This window comes from Mixophyes fleayi, chromosome 5 (assembly GCF_038048845.1).
Source record: "Mixophyes fleayi isolate aMixFle1 chromosome 5, aMixFle1.hap1, whole genome shotgun sequence".
NCBI lineage: Eukaryota > Metazoa > Chordata > Amphibia > Anura > Limnodynastidae > Mixophyes > Mixophyes fleayi.
In genome coordinates this window covers 102773133-102794356 of record NC_134406.1, presented here as the reverse complement: position 1 = coordinate 102794356, position 21224 = coordinate 102773133, and the positions used below count along the sequence as shown (strand labels likewise).

The following is a 21224-nucleotide window of genomic DNA, read 5'->3' as shown; positions in this document are numbered from 1 at the left end:
CAACCCTCTGAGTCTTTTCAAAACAAAACATCGTCAATGTAATTTTTTTCTCCTTGTGGTATCCATTTCTTGGGTATGTGATAAATATTTAACAAAATGCTTTCAACGTTTAACCAATGAAAACAAAATGCTTTCAAGCCATCTGCTAGTCCATTCAACACACTTTCCTTGTGCAGTAGTAGATGACAGCAGCAGCACATGCCTATGCAAGCTATCCTAAGCTGTAGCTATACCCAGCTCCTCCCTCTCATGCCTCATGTGTAAGCAGCCCAGGATTTCTGCTTCAGCTCACTTCTATCCTGATCACCAGGTCTGACAGCCACAGTTCCATGTCCCATACCTCCAGGCTTTTTTACTATAAAGGGAGAACACAATTCAATCACACGCTGCGCAGCCCTGCAAAAGCAATTCTATTCAAAACACAACTTGCCTGGAAGAATAGACATACAGCACAGATCGGATCGTAAGAAAAGGCAATCTAGAGCCTGCATTAAGATAACCCGGCAATTTAAATACAACTAAACATGAGGACCTTTACTAATAGGAAAAGCAAGTAACAGCAAATGTTCAATAAAATGCTACTTTTTCACTTTAATTAACGGTACGGGTGAAATAATAAACAGCTCTTACAAAGCAGAGAATGATTCCTCCAAGCAGCACCATGGAAGACAGTATAGAGAAGGAGGATGAACTTGGAAATATTGAGCAGCCTCACTCTCCAGCTTCCACCAGCAGTCAAGAATCAAAGGTATTTCGTTTTGTCGTTGCACTTGGAATTGGTATTACTACAGGTTGTTACATACTCCTCCAAAAGCATGCAAGTGACAGCTCTTAAGCAATAACACTAACACTACGCCTGTGCAGGGTGACATGTTAAGATTGCTAATGATATTACTATTTATTTAAGAATAACCTCTTAAGCGTCTGAATGTCACCGACAGTAGCTGCTTATCATTATTGTAATGTATTATGTCATTCATTGGCTGCAGTGGTAGATGGTAATACACACGGATGTGTGTTCCGTGACTGTTAATTGAAAAAATAGACAAATTTACAACATGTTTAAAATAAATCTACTGTGTCATTAGATTAAACATGTGGGCTTAATGTTCTTGAAAAGCATACCTTACCTATTTTGGAGATACAATACAATCTGACAGGTTATCCTGTCAGACTGGATACAGCTTTGAAATGTTAATATGTGTGCACGCACAATGTAAGGTAAATGGTTGGCATGGAATGTACTCTATGCCGATGATGTCTGCAACTTAGGTCAGCTTCTGTGCACAATGATGTAGTGTGGTTATCATAGAAGCCAAGACCAGCTGCTTTATAGTCTACATGTTGTGCGTTTTGATAGCTAACATGACTCCCTCAAAACACCAATCTTCATCTTTATGCAACCTAAACAGTAAATTAATATAGCAGAGTTATCTGCACTAATGGGACAGTGGAAACATGTTGGAACAAAATCAAATTCTGCAACAAATGTGTAAACATAGCTTACTGATTTCAGTGACTATTTCAAATAATGATGTGCACAAAGCAGAAGATGAAATAGGACCATAAACAAACAGCCTTAGAAAGAAAAGAAAAAAATAATTCATTAAAATAACTGTTCAGTTTTCACTAGCTCCTCAATTTAACCTTAAACATCTTGGACCTCATTTAGAGTTGGACACAAAGTCCATTTTAGGCGCATTGAACAAAAAACACTATCACGCATGTGCAGCAAGCACCATATCCGCCTGCATCTTGGACGCAATTTACACTTGCGACAGCTTGCGGCTCACTACGAGAGAAAGGGCAGAACATGGAATTTTGAAGGCGTGACCCTGTAAGTAAATCCTAGACTCAGTGCGGCGCAGATGTAACACACTTCAAAAAAGGGCTAAAACTGTGCGGCAGGAATTAGGTGGCGCAAGCGTTAGCTAGCTGCAGGAACTGCTCGCAGCTCGGTAGGGCATTACGAGTGGGACGCGACTGGGGTTGCTTGCCACTCATAATACCCTACCAAGCTGCGGCACACTCCCAGTCCTACACTTCTTAGACGCACATTGCGTCCGACTCTAAATGAGGCTCCTTCTGTTTATTCACAATACATTCACATTCCTTCAACATGTAGACCCAAATGATAAAATATTGTATAGTAACATATCTGTAAACAGTTTATTGTTCACATATACATCATTTCTAGTTACACTTTGCTGTTTAGCAGGTGTAGTCTTGGCAGAACTTGGTGCACTTTAATCCTTAAACTGTGTTTTGTGATTATACAGTTATTATGTTGCATTTTATTTAATCTTTTTAAGCAATATTACTTAATAAAGGCCAAAGAATAGGAAACAATTGTGAAAATTGCCTATTATATACACAATAGCAAAAAAAATGTGCTGTAATTTTGGTCAATACTGAAGAATAACAAAAATTCCCAAACACAAATCCTTAAAACCTGAGACAGTGTGTTGAAATTAAGGATAGTTATAATAACAGAAAAGTTGTTCAGAACAACAAGAACCATGTATCCTGTGTAACTTGGAACCCAGTAAACTTGGGACACAGTAGCTAATGGCCTGTTTGTTTTCTTAGTCCAGTCCATGTTCTAATTTTGCCTGTTTTATTTTTTTTATATTTTTTTTTATAATTTACTGCAAGGGAGAACATTTCTGGAGCATGAACAAGCATTAACAGGTTTATAATGGGTGTTTTCTGCATATAATGAATATATAATGATTCCACTATTCTTCTATGGAATTCTATTTATCAAAAAAAGATCAAAGCAAAATTTTGCTACTATGACAGAAGGCCAGCAGAGCAAACATTACTAATATTATACTATTATACAACCAAACTGGAAAGGTTCAGGGTTACAGGAAAGGGAGTTCAATTCTGATTAGTTATGGTTACCTGATGGCTATAAAGGCTTTTTAGCATGCTAAAAATAGCTTTTTCTTTCATGCTTTGCTTTTATAATCTTGTAGCTTTACAAAAGCAGGTAGATTAAACCATCTGTTTTGCTTGCTATTTTCAAGATTGTTTCTTTATATAATTTTGCCTCTGGAGTCATACAGTGTAAGAACAATAGTATACAACAACTACATAATATCTCTTACCATTTGCACCATTGAATAACGTACATTTATAATCTCCTCTTCTTATATGACTATGCTGTTGCACATATATAATGCAAGGTACAACTGTCTCCCTATGGAGTTTAATCTATGGACCAGTTGATGCTTTGCCTCTAAAATCTCAGTTCTTAAACTGACATTATGGGGCAGATTCAAATGAATCTTCCCCTTTAAATTAGAATCAGGATGGAGATGGCTGTGTTATTTCTCACCTGTGGTGGGTAGTCATCAAAGAGAGAGCTCATGCTCTACTAATTGTGGTACCGTAATTAAATTATTCCACTGCTATATAACTACTGGTCCATTTTATTTGCCATGTAAATGGTGCACATTATTCTTTTAGTAGCTACTTATAGAAGACATTGTAAACCGCTAATCCCTCAAGTTTTGGCTGCTTAGGCCAAATTCATATTTTGAAGGGTTTTAATAAAATTGTGCAAGAGCTTGTTTGGGCACAGATGCTTTGCAATACTAATTATTTAATATTGGTAATCTTAAATCTGGTAATTTTACAGTGGCATATATTTGGATATAAAGGGGGGTATTCAATTGACGACGGGATCACCGAAAATCCCGCGCTCGAAAAATATTACCGTTAATACCCTGAGCCGCGAGCTGAAATCCAGCGAGTAAATTACCGTATTAACGGTATTTATGCGCAGGATTACAGTATTAACGGTAATATTTTTCGAGCGCGGGATTTTCGGCGATCCCGCCGTCAATTGAATACCCCCCGGTATTCAATTGTTCGGCTTGACGGCCGAAAAATTTGCGCTCTAAAACTATTACCGTTAATACGGTAAAATTGCGCTTAAAAAACATTCATACGGTAATTTACTAGCTGAATTTCAACTCGGGGAGCTGCGAGCTGAAATTCAGCGAGTAATTACCGTATTAACGGTAATAGTTTTAGAGCGCGAGTTTTCCGGAGGTCCGGACGAACAATTGAATACCCCCCAAAGTGTCACAATTCAATTTCATTATTGTGTGTATATTAGACAATTGCTTCTATTTTATTAAATGACATTCAAAGGCCACTCAATCTTAAGTAGATAGATACAGGTACATTGTGTATGGGAAAGTTAAATCTGTGATAAGTGACACTAGGCCATTATGAAAAAATAAGCTTGTTTATAGTGGCAAATGTGATTCCATGTTCCTTCTGGGCATAAAGGACTACTGACCAATGGATGAACTTGCATGTTGCTGTCAATACATGTACAAATCTGAAGAGAGCATCAGGCTCTAGGGATCTTTATGTTTTTGCTTTTTGAGAAAGCAATTAGGATGCAAATAAGGTGTATCCGTTTAACCTTTGATTTAATGATTTGAGAGGAATTGAGAGTATAACAATTCTGAGTATGCACATAAATATCTGTGTGCTGAGGTCTAGGGATACTGTTAAGACAAATTTGTCAGCGTTGGAAACTAATCCTACATATATACATCATAAAATGATAATGTAAGGATCTTACTTTTTCACAAAATATATGCTTGCATTGTATGTATTTAGAATGAATGGGCTGTTACATCTATTAAGGAGTAAAATTGCAGTATGTGAGGGTCATGTTGAATTGGATACAAATTCTGTATAATATAACTTTTTTCTTCTGTGCAAGTGCACAAAGCACTAGTTATAAAACTAGTGGTTTGCGCACATGCTCAGAAGTAAAAAAGCGTATTATACGCTGAAAACACGTATAAGATCCCAGTGTGTCCTTCTTCCAGTGCAGCAACTTCTATGGAACTTGTACACTCCAGTAGATGACCTTATGTAATACAAAGAAACACAGATATGGTGATTAAATATGGACCACAAAATTTGAGTGTACGTGTTTTGTTATGCAGTTACACTTATTTAATTACACAGCACATAGCTGCACATCTCCATTGTGTCATGATTTATTTGGGTGTATACTTTGCTCAACAGTGTGCCTGGTTTTAAGGAATACTACAGAAATGAGATTTTATTTTGCTGAGCATGATTATTAAAATAAGGTAAATGTCATCCATTGCTTTGCAGAAAAGTGCACAGCTATTTTCACTTTGCAAATACACTTGAATGTAGCACCAGATCAAAGCTGCAGAGATCGGGTATACTTTAAATGGGACCCATTTTGTACCTTTCAGTTTCACTTTGGCAGAGAAGTTCTTATCCAAATGCACTTTGCCCAATGTGAAAATAAAGCTTCAAATACATTTTTAAATGTAAAAAAGGGAGCCCTGATATCCCCATTGTGTGATGACTAACTTATGCTGGATATGGTGCTAAATTAGCAGTATTTTAGGAGAAATGTTGTAAGTTTAATTCAATGAAAGAAGTGGTTCTAAAGTAGGAGAGGTTGGACTTTGACATTTACACTTAACATCTCTTCAGATTTTCCTGTGCCAACCTGCAAACGTAAGTGTACTTCAAGTGTGTTGAGGCACTACCTTCCGAAGGTGGAGAGTAGACATGCACCTTGAAGTGCATTGGGAAGTCTATTTAGGCTCACTTGTTCAAAACCAAGGCAATGTTTGGTGTCTATCTACTGCACTTTGCGAATGAGACCCAATGAACCACAAACTCAGTGTAAAATTCAACATCTCTACTAGTAGTACCTACTGCACACACTTTTGTTTGCTAACCTGCATTATGCCCATGAACTAATCTTGCCTCAGATGACATTGAGAACCAGTTTGTGAGTTCAACTTGTTCATGTCCTATATGTTTCTTCTTCATGTCATGACACTCATTCAAGATGTAGGATCATATAAAACATTTCAATAGTTTAAATGAAAAAATTGTTTTTATTGTAAAATAAGCCAATATGTACAACGTAATAATAGAAAACAGATGGAAATCATAGTTGTATCCAGCATAACTATCTATGTATGGTTATAGTCACTCCATTTTATGATGTCTTATTTTGTGATGTATCACAAAATAGGACAATTGGTTTACGACATTTGGTATGATATCATCAGCTGTGCTTATATCTACTACTGTACATAATTATTTTAATGATGTACAAACAGAGTAATAAACAAGCAATTAATGCCAGAAAGATTCCAAAATGATGCTTGAAGCAGCAGGACTTGGCGGGAAGCAAAATATTGGAAATTAATTTTTAAAAAGCAAATGCTCTTGCTGAGATAGGATTAGTCACTGTTGGTAAATATAATAATGATCAGAGCCGTAACTAGGGTGGTGCGGGCGGTGCCATCGCCCCGAGCGCAAGCCCAAAGAGGGCGCAGCAGCCGCCCGCTACCTAGCTCTGTTGGCAGTGATAAAAAAAAAGCCTTTGACTTCCGCAGTGGAACGCATGTGCGTTCCACAGACAGGAAGTTCGGAATTTGCGTTCCAAATACCAAACTTCCTGTCTGTGGAACGCACATGCGTTCCACTGCGGAAGTCATAGGCACATCTTGAGTGATGCACCGCTGCTTCGTGTCTGCGCTCTCCTCCAGGTCTGCTGTTTGTCCCCTCCCATCTATGCAGGTCCTCATTTGTAGGGTAAATAATCTCATTTTCATTTTCATTCTCTCTCTCTCAGGAAATGATATACAATGTGCTGAGATATGGGTGTCAGTAGAATTCAGATACTGCACATAGCAGCTTTGCATTGGTTCAATAAAGCTTATAATCTTATAGTTCATACGGAATTAACTCTTTCATGGTCAGAGAATGCACACTGCTTCCCAAAAAAAATCACTCCTGTAGAAACATACCCTGTTGATCAGCACATTTTTTTGTTTCTTGAGAAGAGTGGACGCTGATAAGATGATGACTTCCGAAATTAAATATCAACCAACAGACCAAGAATATGTCTCATAATGATACAATTTTAAGGGGTTAAATCTGCAGTCTGGTCTCAGCCGATTCCAGGGACTTTCTCCCTTTTAGTTTAATAATACAGTTTATATTGAGACATGTTCAACTCAGATGTAATATTCTTGCTGTTGCCTAATATGGAAATGCTGTAAGGACGGTGCTTTTCCTAATAAGTAGGTGAACTAGGCACTTGCCTAGGGGTACCAGTATTATAGGGGGCAGCATTTAAGCTTTATTGCTCATTTTAATCATATAATCCCAATTATTTTGTGATGGGCAGTATTGCATTGGTTCAATAAAGCTATGGAAGAGGGTATGTAAATGTTGGTCTGATCAAACAAAAGTGTCTACTCACAGAATTAAAAGTATGCTAAAATTTGGTGTTCAGAGTAAAATCGATGTAAATAAGGAACATAGTCCAAGCAGAGTGATGAGGAGTCTGGCCTGGAATATACTGAAAATGTATTCCTGGAAATATTCACTTCCAATAAATTAGCAATATAGAAGAACTATCACTGCGAATGGTAAATACACTCTGGAGGACATCTGAGAAACACAAAACACCCAATGACCCCTGCAGAACCAGCTTTGGTTCTATCGGGTGCCTTGATTTGCGAAAGTGCCTAAATTTGCACTGCAAATGGTGGCTTTTGCGGAGGATCAGAAAGCGACACAGGCTCAGGGGAGAAGTTGGGTGGAGTCAGGGCATGCTTTGCCAAGGGTAAATCTAGTTTTGCAGAAGAAGATTTCCTTTTGTGGAGCAGAGGTTTTAGATAAACGGTTGGAGGATCTCTCTCTCTCTCTCTCTCTCTCTCTCTCTCTCTCTCTCGTTTCACAGACAAGGATAAGGCATCACAATTTTTTTTCACAATATATTAAAGTCACTTAAACCTACATCGACCCATTATGCAAATAAAACACACAATTTAGTATCACAATTCTTATTTGAGTATTAAGTGCATAAAATATAACAATTCCTATCACTATATATTTTTTGCATACTTTATATAGTCCAGAGAGCCGGTTGTTAATTTATTGGAATCCCACCACTGTGTGTTTGTATGTATGTGTGTATATATATATATATATATATATATATATATATATATATATATTTATATATATATATATATATATATTTATATATATATATTACACATACATATACAAATTCTTTCAGTAAAGTGCTAGGCACACCCACATTAGGTTGGCCACACCCACTTGTCAAATGCCACTCCCACTTAGATGGGAAGGGGGGGGCGCCGGTGCCCTGTCTCGCCCAGGGCACCAAAATGTCTAGTTACGGCACTGATAATGATGAAAATGAGTATTTGTCACATATGCATGCAGATTGGTTAGGTCACATACCAAGGCTACCTTCTCACTAAGTCACTGGTGTTTAATATGTGTATTTATTTCCATTTTAAAATGCTGTCAAAAGAGGAATGTATAGCCATCAACTGTATCAAACATGACAAACACACTGAAATGAAGCACATAGCATTAAAAAAAACACAATGCAAAGTAAACACATGTAAAAATTAATCAATATATATGGTCTCAATTGGTGCAGTGATTTTTAATTTCATATCCATATATCTATCTATCTATATATCTATCTATCTATATCTATATATATCTATATGTATATATATAGAGATATATATATATATATATGTATATATATAGATATATATATATATATATATATATATATATATATATATATACACATATACACATATATAAATTAGAGATGCTCAGGTTCGGTTCCCTGAAAACTGAACACACCCAAACTTAGCAGATCCGAGTACAGAGCCAAGCCGACTCGGTACTTTCGCGCTTTTTTTGGAATTGAAAACGAGGTAAAACGTAATCGTTACATCGTCAGATCTCGCGACTTTTGGATTCTATAAGTACCACCCTCCACGGCGATTCAGCACCATTTCACAAAGGGACACAGAATGGGTACCATAGTCTGTAGAGCAGATGGGCAGCAATATAGGTAGAATAGAAAGAGGAGGGGGTAGCAGTGTTTTTCAAAGTCTACAGTGACATTCAGGGGAGTTCCATTGCTCCATTGCTAATTGTCATTGCTGAAATAGAACTAATAGTGCAGGCCTGGTCTTCTAAATCTGCAGTCCCAAAACGTACAGTGTTATATAGGTAGCACACAAAGATGAGAGCTTCATTGCTAAATGTCAATGCTGAAATACAAATACTAGGGCTGGTAGTCTTGTCTCCTGAATTTGCAGTCAAGTTGTACCGTGTTATATAGCTTACACACAAAGAGGAGAGCTCCATTGCTAATTGGCATTGCTGAAATACAAATACTAGGGCTGGCAGGTTTGTTCTTCTGAATTTGCAGTCAAATTGTACGGTGTTATATAGGTTACACACAAAGATGAGAGCTCCATTGCTCCATTGCTAATTGTCATTGCTGAAATACAAATACTGCAGTCACATTGTACTGTGTTAGCAAAATGGATTCACAGCAGTACACAGAAGATCGAAGCTTTATTGAGACAGACAGAAATATAGGGAAGGGTGCATAAATTAAGAAAGACATTCAACAAAACTTCAAACAGTGATGGGGAAATGGGTTGGAGGGCGTAAGGAAGGGGGAGACACAAGCCCAAGGTTTTATTGAATAAACCGACACATAGGGGGAGAAGGAGAAGAGGGAGACAGAAAATTAATCATCTTCTTCTTCCTCAGGACTGTCAATGGTGTTAAAGTCTCTTTGCAGGCTGTGGATCAGCCTGCGACAGTCCTGGATGGTCATCTTCTCCCTTTTCAAGGTGAAGCGATTCCTGGCAAGCCAAAGAGCATCCTTAAAGCAGTTCATAAGGCGCCTGGCCTCCTGGATTGCCCCAATGGTGTGGGTCCCAGGAAACAATCAATAAAATTCCGAATGGTATGAAAAGCAAGTTCTGGGCACACTGTCCTTAAGTTCATGTGCCCCACTGCAACAGTGCCTGTGCAATCCCAAAAAATGCGCTATTGTACTGTTTCCCTTCTGGTGATGCAGAATAGGCAGTGGACATATCGGCACAGGTTCCGGGAGTGCATGAATGTCCTGAGAGTCCAATGTCTTTGTGTCTATTAGCCTCTTAGAGGCCAAATTCTCCCACACGTGTTTTGTTGTTGCAGCAGAGAGCCCTGGAAAAGACTCCATAATGTCTTTAGCTCTGATGAGCTTGTGGATAGTTTTTGGCTTCCACAAGTCTGGTTTAAGTCCCTCCAGATGGTGCTCTCTCGCAAATTATCCAACATCCAGGTAAATCCAAGGTGTAGTCCAGTTGTAAGGGAAGGAGCTGTCCCACTTGTCCCAACCAAGGGTCCTCCAAAGAGGCAGGAGGAAAAAGCGAGACATAGGCCTTCCCAGCAGGGCAAATGTTCTTTTCAATAAGAGTTCTGCGGATGTAGTTACAGACAAAGAAGGCTCGCAGCAAGGTGGGGATATCCGGGATCCCTTTCCCTCTTTTGAGGTGCTCCTTGTACATGACCGCCCACTTCATTCTGTCCATGTATTAGCTGCAGAATTACCACAGTTATCCAAGGAATGAGTGGAGCGATCAAATGAACCATAACTGATTTCATGATCCAAGTACAATTCCTTCTTTCACCACTTTCCTTTTCTGCCACTGCTGTGTGTCAATGTTTCCTAGATGTGTTAGGAACTGCCGTGTGTTTGTGTCACCGAAAGTGTATGAAAATAATATTGTGACCTGTGAGGTTGTCAAAACTGACTGCAAATGACTTGAAATTGGTGTTATTGAGGTTAATAATAATGTAGGAACAAAAAAACAGCAAAATGATGTGATTTTAACAATTTTTCTAAAAAATACAGATCCAAAACCAAATCCAAAACCAAAACACACGAGGACGGTTTTGCCAAAACCAAAACCAAAACCAAAACACAAAGTTAATCCAGATCCAAAACCAAAACCAAAACTAGAACAAGGGGGTCAGTGAACATCTCTAATATATAAATATAAATGTAACGTGCATTAATGTTATATAACAAAAAACTGTTGTACCTGCTCCAACGGGTACAAAAGGGGTGAGTGAGGTGAGCTGGCCACTCGTCTCCTCTGCCTACTTATCTATCCATTTATTGATTACCGCTGTCTTACAATACAGCGCGAGACATTCAAAATATATGCATACAGTTATCTTTATTCTTCTTCTGAGAACCAATATATTTTTTCTTTGATGGATAACAACTTTATCATTGTCATTGTACGGAGGAGTATTCATTCATAGGATGACCAGCAAATCCATGATTTCAAATGTGGTTACTGTACTCTGTTCATGTATAAGCTATTTGACTTCCCCTGATGAGAAGTTGTACCTTCTTACATTATTTATCTTTGAAGCTTTAAAATATTAATTTAATAATTTGCTATAATAATAAACATTTTTTATACAAGCGCAAGGTGCATACTATAAAATTAATAGTATTTATGTGGAAAACGAGATACTGATACTGTTTTAGTGAGATATTTCTATACATCGAGGGACTGAAAAACATAACATGAATGTTTATATATGGTCAATGCTCCTGCTACTATAAATTATATTCATATTAGATGTCACCGAAGACTTATACAGTTAACTCACAAATCTCTTAGGTGGATTCTTGTATCCATAATAATTTTTAGTATGAGGTGTGTTTTTCCATATAATACACAAGTTTTTCTGAACTGTGATTATTCACTTCACTGATTATAAGCAATAACATCAGACCAATTATGTTGCTATTTATACATAAAGTGGTTGAACTGGGCTGGTATAGGATGGTATGTCATACTGGCACTTCTCCACACTGCTCATTTAACTCACCACTTGCTGATCAATTGTCACAAACAAATTTGTTTCTAATGCAGAAGCCACAGTAGGTGAGCTATCTGCATAGACCTCTGTGCATTATGGTCTCCAGAAAAATGTCTGCTGCTTGTATCACTCAGTCAGAAATAGAGACACACTGTAAGACATTAATTCATCTGAAACTGTTGTTATAGCAAACTTTATTTAGGTTCTCCCCCTCAGAATGAACTAGATTTCTGCTTTATGTTTCTTCATTAATCTACATTGATCAATAACATTATTAGCATATATCTTAGGACACAGACAGGTACTTTACAGTCTCTGTTCTATGTGTGTGTGTGTGTGTCTGCATGTCCTTCTGTCTGTGCATATCTCCGAATTCTCCCGATTTCAGTGGGACAGTCCCGATTTTGGGTTTTTTCCAAGGGTGAGAACATTGGGGGAAGGGAGGTTTCAAATGGGCAGCCTAATGCCACGCCCCCATTGTGTTGTGGCTATGCCTCCATCATGATGTGTTCACACCCCCCTGACATGTTGGGAAATATGTTCTGTGTGTCCCATGTATGTGTGTGTAATATGGAAGAGGTGGAGAACAGAGAGGGGGTAGCACTTAATATGTCTTTGCACTTTACTAAATAGTGTTAAAAAGTGTCTGAAAGTAGGGCTAAAATTAATTTAAATCTATCAAATTCCAATAAGCTTCGGGGGATAGCTGCCACTTGGCCATACAGTTACATTTTCCAAAACACCACTTCTACATTTTCATTTTGACCACTGTATACATATATAAGTTACCGGAAAGAATACATATATTACCTTCACTTATGCATTATATAAATTATATTACTTAGATTATAAACACTATTAATGTAGCTCTTGCATTTGTTTGCACATCCACTGCATTTGATGCTTTTATGAGAAGTTAATAAAAATATTGATGATATTCATTTGACCTGTTCAATTCAGTGGCCACATAACTTTCTCACAAGTGCAGTGGATTGTTATCACCATACATACACATTTATCATATCTACAAAATAGTGATTATTTCATATAAATAGACACATTTTGATACAGGGGAACCGTCAGGTTAGTTATGATGACCTTTGGGGGGGGCTACCAGTGCAGGGAAGTGACTGAACAAAAACCCAGGTTCTAATTGTCTAATACATAGATAGAACTTGGACAGGAACATCTGCAGTGCTTGGAAAGATATAAACATAGAATTTGACGGCAGATTAGAGTCGCTTGGCCCATCTAGTCAGACCATTTATTTTATTAACTGACGGTACCTTAAACCCTATTTGATCCTTTATTATTTGTAAGGATATTCTTATGTCTATCCCAAGCATGTTTAGACTGCTCTACTGTATTAGCCTCTACCACCTCTGATGGGAGGCTATTCCCGTTATCAACTACCATTTCTGTGAAGTAGTTTGTCCTAAAATTTTCTCTGAACCTACTTCCCTCCAGTTTCAGTGCATGTCCTCATGTTCTAGTACTTCTCTTCCTTTTAAGAATGTTTCCCTCATGTACCTTGTTCAAACCCTTGATAAATTTGAAAGTTTCTATCATGTCCCCCCGTTCCTTTCTCTGCTTCACACTATACATATTAAGATCTTTCAGTCTTTCCGGGTAAGTTTTGTGTTGTAGTCCATGCACCATTTTTTTGCCCTTCTTTGTACAGTCTCTAATGTATGTATAGCCTTCTGGAAATATGGCCACCAGAACTGAACACAGTATTCTAGATGAGGCTGTACCAATGACCTATACAGTGGCATTGTTACTTCCTTATTTCTGCTACTGATTCCTCTCCCTATGCAACCAAACATCTGACTTGCCTTTCTCATTGCTTTGTTACATTGCTTACCTGCCTTTACGTCACCTGAAATAGTGACTCCTAGATCCTATCCTCTTCAGTAGTTTCCATTATTATGCCATTACTACTATATTTAGCCTTTGGGTTTTTGAGACCCAAGTGCATGATTTTGCATTTCTTGGAATGAAACTGTAGTTGCCACTCTCTTGACCATTCCTCTAGTCTACCTAAATCATCAATCATTTGTTTTACCCCTCCTGGTGAGATGGCACCTGCCTGGCGTAACAGTCCGCACGAGTTCCATTCCACCAGGCAAACTGTGGGCATCAATTAAATGAATGATGTGCTTGGCAAGATGGAAAACACCTAGCCTAACAGCCTGGAAGGGTGCCATCCCACCAGTCATACCACTATCCCCAATTATTAGCAATAGGAGAAGCAGCAGCTTTTGTCTTGGATGTGAAATTTTTCCTAGTTTTGCATCCCCAGAGAATACGTTGGCCATAGAGGTGCACGCAAAGCATCTTTTTAAGAGAGAAGGTATGCACAAACTTTCCTTTTAGTCTATGCCTTCTGAGTGAACTGAATTTATAGAATCCAGACAAGGCACAGCTTTTATTTTTTAAAGGCTATTTATAGCATGTATGTTTCTACATCACAAATGTATTTTTCCTCTCACTGATGCCAATAACGGTCTGTGTCATCTATTAAGTAGCTGACACATATGCTTCATGTGCATCAGAGAATAATAGTTTCCTATTACGCTTTATCAAGTCTGGTAGCTGAAAATGGTTTTAGTAAATTGACGTTGACTGTACAGTCTAATTTCCATAGAAACATCTACACCTGAAAGCAGGAGAAATCCTCTTTCTTTCATGTTGTCTGTGATTGCTATGGTAACCCTTATGATGTCACAGGGAGAGGATCCACATTGTAAGTGGATAAGCAGAAGAACAGATGGATTCCACGGGATACTGCCCATCTACTGATACAAAGCATAAGTAATCAAAAGCAACAGTTGCTGGCTTAAAACTGCATACTAAGAATTATTTTGTTAATATACAGCTCTGTTGTGTTTATTATTCTTTAATGACACAATTGAAACTAGCAACAAAATAACATACAGTGACTTGTAACCGCAGTGTTGTACAGTAGTCAGAATTTATCATTTAATGCAATTTTATAAAAAAAAACTGCTCTATTTATCAAGTCATTAATTAGTTCATGGCAATAGTAATTGTAAATTAAACAAGCAGTACTATAATTCTAATGATAGTGTCAGAATAAATTGTTGTGCCAACAAACTGTGTCTTAATGTGCTATTCCATTATATAACTGATAAAGCAGCAGTAACATTGGCAGGACTTTAATATTAAATACAGCAAGCAGTGATGTTTAAATAACTCTGCATGAATGTCCCTTTTTTCCCTCCACCTTCATTTATTTCCAGGTATAAAAGAGCATTAAAAATGGATGATTTCTATATGTCACCCATTTTATTATTGTGTCCTCAATATAATGCCACTTCCAGCCTAGGTTTAAAGCTAATGGCATAAAGTGGCAGTACTGCGGTTGATTTTTTAAAGGACAAAAAGCTGTATTGATGGGACATACATGTTTTTATTCGCTGGTGTTTGGCCATTTTTTCGCTTTACCCTGAATATGAAAGGGTTCCTGCCGGAGATAACTCTGCTTTGAATAAAGCATATTTTAAATGAATGAATATATTGAAATATGCCTTTTTAATAAATGTAATTTATTTTTTTACATTTTTTATTTTTTCCCCCCACATTAGTTGAACTGAGCACTCATATCTGGTCTTGCAGTTCCACTGCACATGCACAAGCCGGCCGGGTGGCTCATATTTGTGCACATCTGCAAAGATTGGCCCGGTGAAGCAGTAATCCTTACCACTTTGCCTTAATTAATTAAAATAGACATTCCTTTTGTGATGAAACAACTATATAAACCTTGGCGCAATCAGTTGTCTTCAGGGATCACATAACAAATGGATTGATTCTACAATTAAAGTCTTTCAACACAGTTAATTTCAATATAATTACACATGTCTGTGAGAGGTGAAACAGTTAATGCATTACCAAACAAAAGCTTCATCAAATCGAAGAAACGTTTATTGAAAAATACAATCAGGATAAGTAAATAACACAATTTCAAACAGTTTCAACATGTCCCAGAGCACTGCTAAGCCCTTCATAAAATAAATGGAGTATATGGCACAATCAGTGGTCGAAGTGAGCTGGTATATGGTATGCCATACTGCCACTTCTCCCTTGCCTTTATTGTGAAACTATTAAATTCCATGAACTTATATTTTCCATACCACCACTTCTAAATTTTCACTTCAACCACTGGGCACAACTGTGAATTTGCTTAAAACGGCATCCTCCTTAACTGAGCAAAAGAAAGCATCTATACGAGAAGGGCACCTGTTAGGAAGGCTGCATAGAGACATATGGAATCTCTGACTTAGTAACAGTTTTCCATGACAGAGAAATGAGAAAGTGTCCACTTTATAAACATTTATTGGGTGGTAATTAGAGATGAGCAGTTCGGATTCTGAGAAATCCGACAGATCCGATATTTGGGTTTCTGAGTAGATACAAAACACGACTCGATTCTTTGCGCCAGAATCGTATCTGAAAATGAGGCAAAATGGCATTTCCACAAAAATATGGACCAAAAAGCTTGTTATACAGGAGGTACATCAAAGCATTTCCGGTTATTTCCTCCAGAGTGTGCATTTGATTGGGAAGGTGAGTTATTGCACCTCCTTGGTACATGTCTTAGGTACTCATGGGGAATGCACACCTTCCCCAGTGACTCACCTAGGAACCGCTGTATTTGGTTGTTATAGTGAAAACCCGTTTGTGTACTTCCGGCTTCCGCACTTCCAGTCTGGGCACTTCCGGTTTATGCGTTCCAGGGCGGCATGCATATTGTTTGTAGAGAATACAAGGGATCCATTGCCTCATATATTTTGCAATGATATGCAGACTATCATCAGCTGCAACTGAAGACCATCTGGGATTGCATGGTTTTGTTAATATCTGTCTTTTATGTTGATGTATGTGGTTGTCTTGACAAAGGTTCAAATGTAGGACTGAAACGTTGACTTATAATGTGAGGAATGGAATTGAATTAAAAGAAAATGAAAGCAGAAATGGTGATGGTATTTTTTTAGTAAACTACGATATATTTTTGCAGCTACTCTGTCACTAATTTTAGCCAGCCAACTTGCTGCAGACTTTGATCAAAATTAGTGAAAATTTGGATAGTTGTGAAGAGGAAATAGAAAATAGACTGCAATTGACTGTAAATGAATGTTAATGCTATAAATAGTAATATAAGGGTAAAAATAGCTCAAAATCACACCATTTTACATATTTTTCTCAATGTTTAATTAAATGCAGATCCAAAAATAAAACCTTTCAGGGTTTTTGGACAAAACCTGTAACAAAACCAAAACATGAAGACATTTTAGAACCAAATCCATATTCAAAACCAAAACACGGGGATCAGCGCACATCTCTAGTGGTAACAAAACCCCATTGTTGAAAAACTCACATCAAATCTCACCTAGCTTGCCAGAAAGCCCACAGAAGACCCACATACAAAGTGAAGAAAAATTCTATGGTCTGATGAGAACACGTTTGATGTTTTTGGTCTCAATGCTAGCTGCTGTTTGGTGCCTAGCTTACCAGATTCCCATGGACACTATCCTTCCTGCTTCTCTGCTTAAAGTAAAATAAAATGTCTCAATAGAGGGCAAAATTGATATTACACTTTATAGACAAACCTTGGATGCAAGCCGAAAAAAACACTGGACTTAAGAGATTTATATTCCAGTAGGAATATATAGTCTCTTGGCCAATGATTAGCTTTTGAAGGAGAAGGAGCAGCAGTGTGATGTGAGGAGAAATTTGCACCAGAACAGGGTGTTCATGGGACCAGAGAGAGTGCAGGTATACACAAACCACCCTCCATCAGCATGGGCAGAGTGAGAGGCAAGTTGTGGCTGACTGGACAGTGGCTGAGAGAAACAGCTGAAAAGGGACATTGACAAGAGTCCCAGGGCTTTGAGGAAAAGAAGAGAGTTCCACCACAGCAGAGAAAAGGGCTGTCCGTACCAGTGATACCCAAGAGACTACTATTGAGCTAATAGCTGAAACTGCAAATAGAGAACGGGTCTTCCGATTGCCAGAGATGCATTTGGTAAGAAACAAGGGGATATCACCATCCGCAGCATCGGAGATTGTGAATGTACCACAGAGAGAGAGAGAGAGAGACTGTATCACTGCCATAAATGTGGGGAATGTTTTACCTGTGATAAAAACCCTAGTGCTTCCAGAAGATCTATGTGACTATTTGACACTTGAGGAACTTAAAGTAAGTCCATGGTCATAGAGAGAGACTCCTTATCCTGGCCAATTGCATGTTAGAAGAAAGGACTTCAAGCATGAGTAGGCCTAGTCTTAAAGAATTACTGCAGAACCTCATCCCTCCTTGGTTGACTTCGCTGACAGATAAGTTTAACCTTTGAATAGTATAGAGCCAGGCGTCACATATGAAAGACTGAGCCATACAGACACTTGTCTCATTAAAGGCTCATGCCTGTGGGAGAGTTGATGGAGACTATACACCTATTTTGGGGTTTGTATCCATTGTCACAGGATTTTTCTATTTACCCATAGTTGTTATCACATTCCACAGACTTACACATAACTCGTTTTACGAACGTTTAAGTAAACCAATGATACCCAATGACATTAGACTTGTGATAATGCACTGTCCAGTAAATAGTTTAGTTACTATAGAAGTGTGGCGTGATTCTGATCGTTTTTGTGTCACTGTCATTAGGTGTGCTTGCGGCTGAATCTGCACTGACTAAGATAACTGTGTTTACTAGATTGTTACAGTTAATGTGCACTATTCTTGTGATTTTGTTATTCTCTGAATGATACTTTAAAGCGGATGACCACCATTTGATTTACATCCTACCACTCCCCTAAATGGTCCACCAATACCAAGGTGCTTTAAGAAAATGTGTGTTCATTGTGCTGTCTTTTAAAGTGTAGGGTGAAAGGGGTCTCCCAAGTCGTCCCCTGGTGGAAGAATGCTTTGCACATCGCCACAAGCCACAGATGAAGACACAGGTCAATGTGCTGTGCTAGTGAGAGAAGTAAATGAGAAGGCACAATATGTACACACAGTACACGGTGATGCATAAACTCATTAGTTAACACAAGTTAGAAATGTACTTCTTTGCCTATTCTATATGTTTGAGTGTATCAGTAAACCTACTCTACTACACAGTGACCTGTTTGGAGGTTTTACAAAATCAATACTGTTGCTATTGCTCTCTATGAAGAACATCCATGCACTTAAGTCTTTATACTTTTTAAGGCGTTGCCATTGAAATTACATAAAGAAGAGCAGTATGTGTCAAGCGCTATTACTCCGTGTAAATGTCTTTATTCTTAATTTTCAGTAAGTGAAAGCTCTGATTCATTTAAACAGAGGACTGGGAGTAAAAGTGCCATAGCACTCTTTATGACCAGGATGTGGTTTTCTTTTGAAAATTTTCATGAATTCCTAAATTAAGCCAAGTGTCCTATACAGTTAATAGCTAGTACATGTACTATTAAAAGCACCAATTAGTGCTTCACAGTTTTCACAGTTTCTGGCTGTCTTTGAAAAGTTTAGCCAATCATTAAAATATTACCAGTGTCTTGTAAAAATAATGTTCAATGGCTAAAGATTTTCTGAAACTTCGAACAGTTCTGCTAATGCCAAGTGTCAGATGGGGTGGTGAATCACGCTTCTCTGTTTGGCAGTCAGATGGGGGAGCCTGGGTTTGGCGGATGGCGGGAGAATGTTACCTGCCTGTCTGCATTATACCATCTGTGAAGTTTGGTGGAGGAAGGATAATGATATGGGGCTAAGCTCCTTATCTCCAGTGAAGGGCAATCTTAATGCTTCAGCATACCAAGTCATTTTGGACAATGCTAGGCTTTCAACTTTGTGGCAACAATTTGGGGAAGGCTTTTTTCTATTCCAACATGATTGTGCCCCAGTGCACAAAGCAAGGACTACAAATACATGGTTTGATGAGTTTGGTATGGAAGAACTTGACTGGCCCACACAGAGCCCTGACCTGAACCCCATCAAACACCTTTCGGATAAACTGGAACGGAGATTGTGAGCCAGGCCTTCTCATCCAACATCAGTGCCTGACCTCACAAATGCTCTACAAAATGAATGGGCACTAGTTCTCACAGAAACACCCCAAGATCTCGTGGAAAGTCTCCCAATAAGAATGGCAGCCGTTATTGCTGCAAAAGGGGGACCAGCTCCATATTAAAGTATATGCAATTGAATGCAATTTCATTACAGTCCCTGTTGGTGTAAGGGTCAAGCATCCAAATACTTTTGTGTATGTATATACATATATATATATATATATATATATATATATATATATACACACACATAACTAGAGCACAGTTTAGACACATTTCAACCATGTATTTTCCATATTCTGTTCACGTATTGCACTTTTACCATTGCAATCTCTTGTACCAATATTGTACCTATATTGTACTGTACAATGTTTCATGTCCTGGCTAATGTATAATTGACGCTAGTATATGTAATACGCATGCGCAATATTGTTTATGATGCATGCGCAGTGTATTATGTATTAGAGCGCATACACATGCGCAAAATGACAAAAACTATTTGGAATGCAGATGCGCAAAGTGGCGCTGCACAGTATATTAATAACTACGATTGAGCTATGCTTATTGCTAACTTTGTCCTGATGAAGTCTAATATACTAATAGATGAAACGCGTTGAGATTTACTGTACGGATTATCTGATATGCTATTGCTGCATGTGGTGGAATAACTGGTGGAACTGACCCAGGGTACAAACAGACCTAGGATCTACCGCATTGTGGAGATTAGCATTTCAGATAAAATGCAATTTACATGTTAACTCTGTGAGTGTATTATCATAGATTATTGTGAATTAAAATTTGCGTGTCTAAACATACTACACCATGTGGGCTTTTATTTGATTTCTCTGTATGAGGTACACAGCTATTGTGCAGATACAAGGATCATGAAACTGTATACAGATCATCGGATTATATACAGATAAGATCCAAATTGCACTCTATCTGGTACGCATTTACGCACTGGATTAGGAGTGATGTGCACAATTTTTTCCTGAAAAAGGATAATACACTATTTCTGGTTTCTCTTTCTACTTTTTTCTGGTTTTTGCATCTCGGAGTTTATTATGAGTTCTTTGAAAGCTCTGGAATGAGGTTTTGACTTGCTTGAATAACGTGACAGTTTGGTTCGCATATATATATTACCTAAGATTCTGAATTATACTCCTGAAGTACTACACTATTTGGGTGCCCTATCCTTATCTTCTCATATATATATATATATATATATATATATATATATATATATATATTAGATAGCTAGATAGATATAGCTAGATATATATATCCATACATACATACATAACTAAAGCACCGTTTAGACACATTTTAATCATGCATTTTCCATATTATTTTCACGTACTGCACTT

At 37.9% G+C, this 21224-nt stretch overlaps 1 protein-coding gene across 1 annotated transcript in view; it reads left to right on the top strand.

Moving 5' to 3' along the window:
- The first annotated feature begins 212 nt into the window (after nucleotides 1-212).
- The window catches only part of STAC (SH3 and cysteine rich domain), a 193610-nt gene continuing 172598 nt past the window's right edge, over nucleotides 213-21224 (top strand). The window contains exon 1 of the mRNA XM_075212630.1: nucleotides 213-748. Coding sequence (XP_075068731.1) covers nucleotides 641-748 — 108 coding nt within the window. The 5' untranslated portion in view covers nucleotides 213-640. The remainder of the gene's footprint in view (nucleotides 749-21224) is intronic.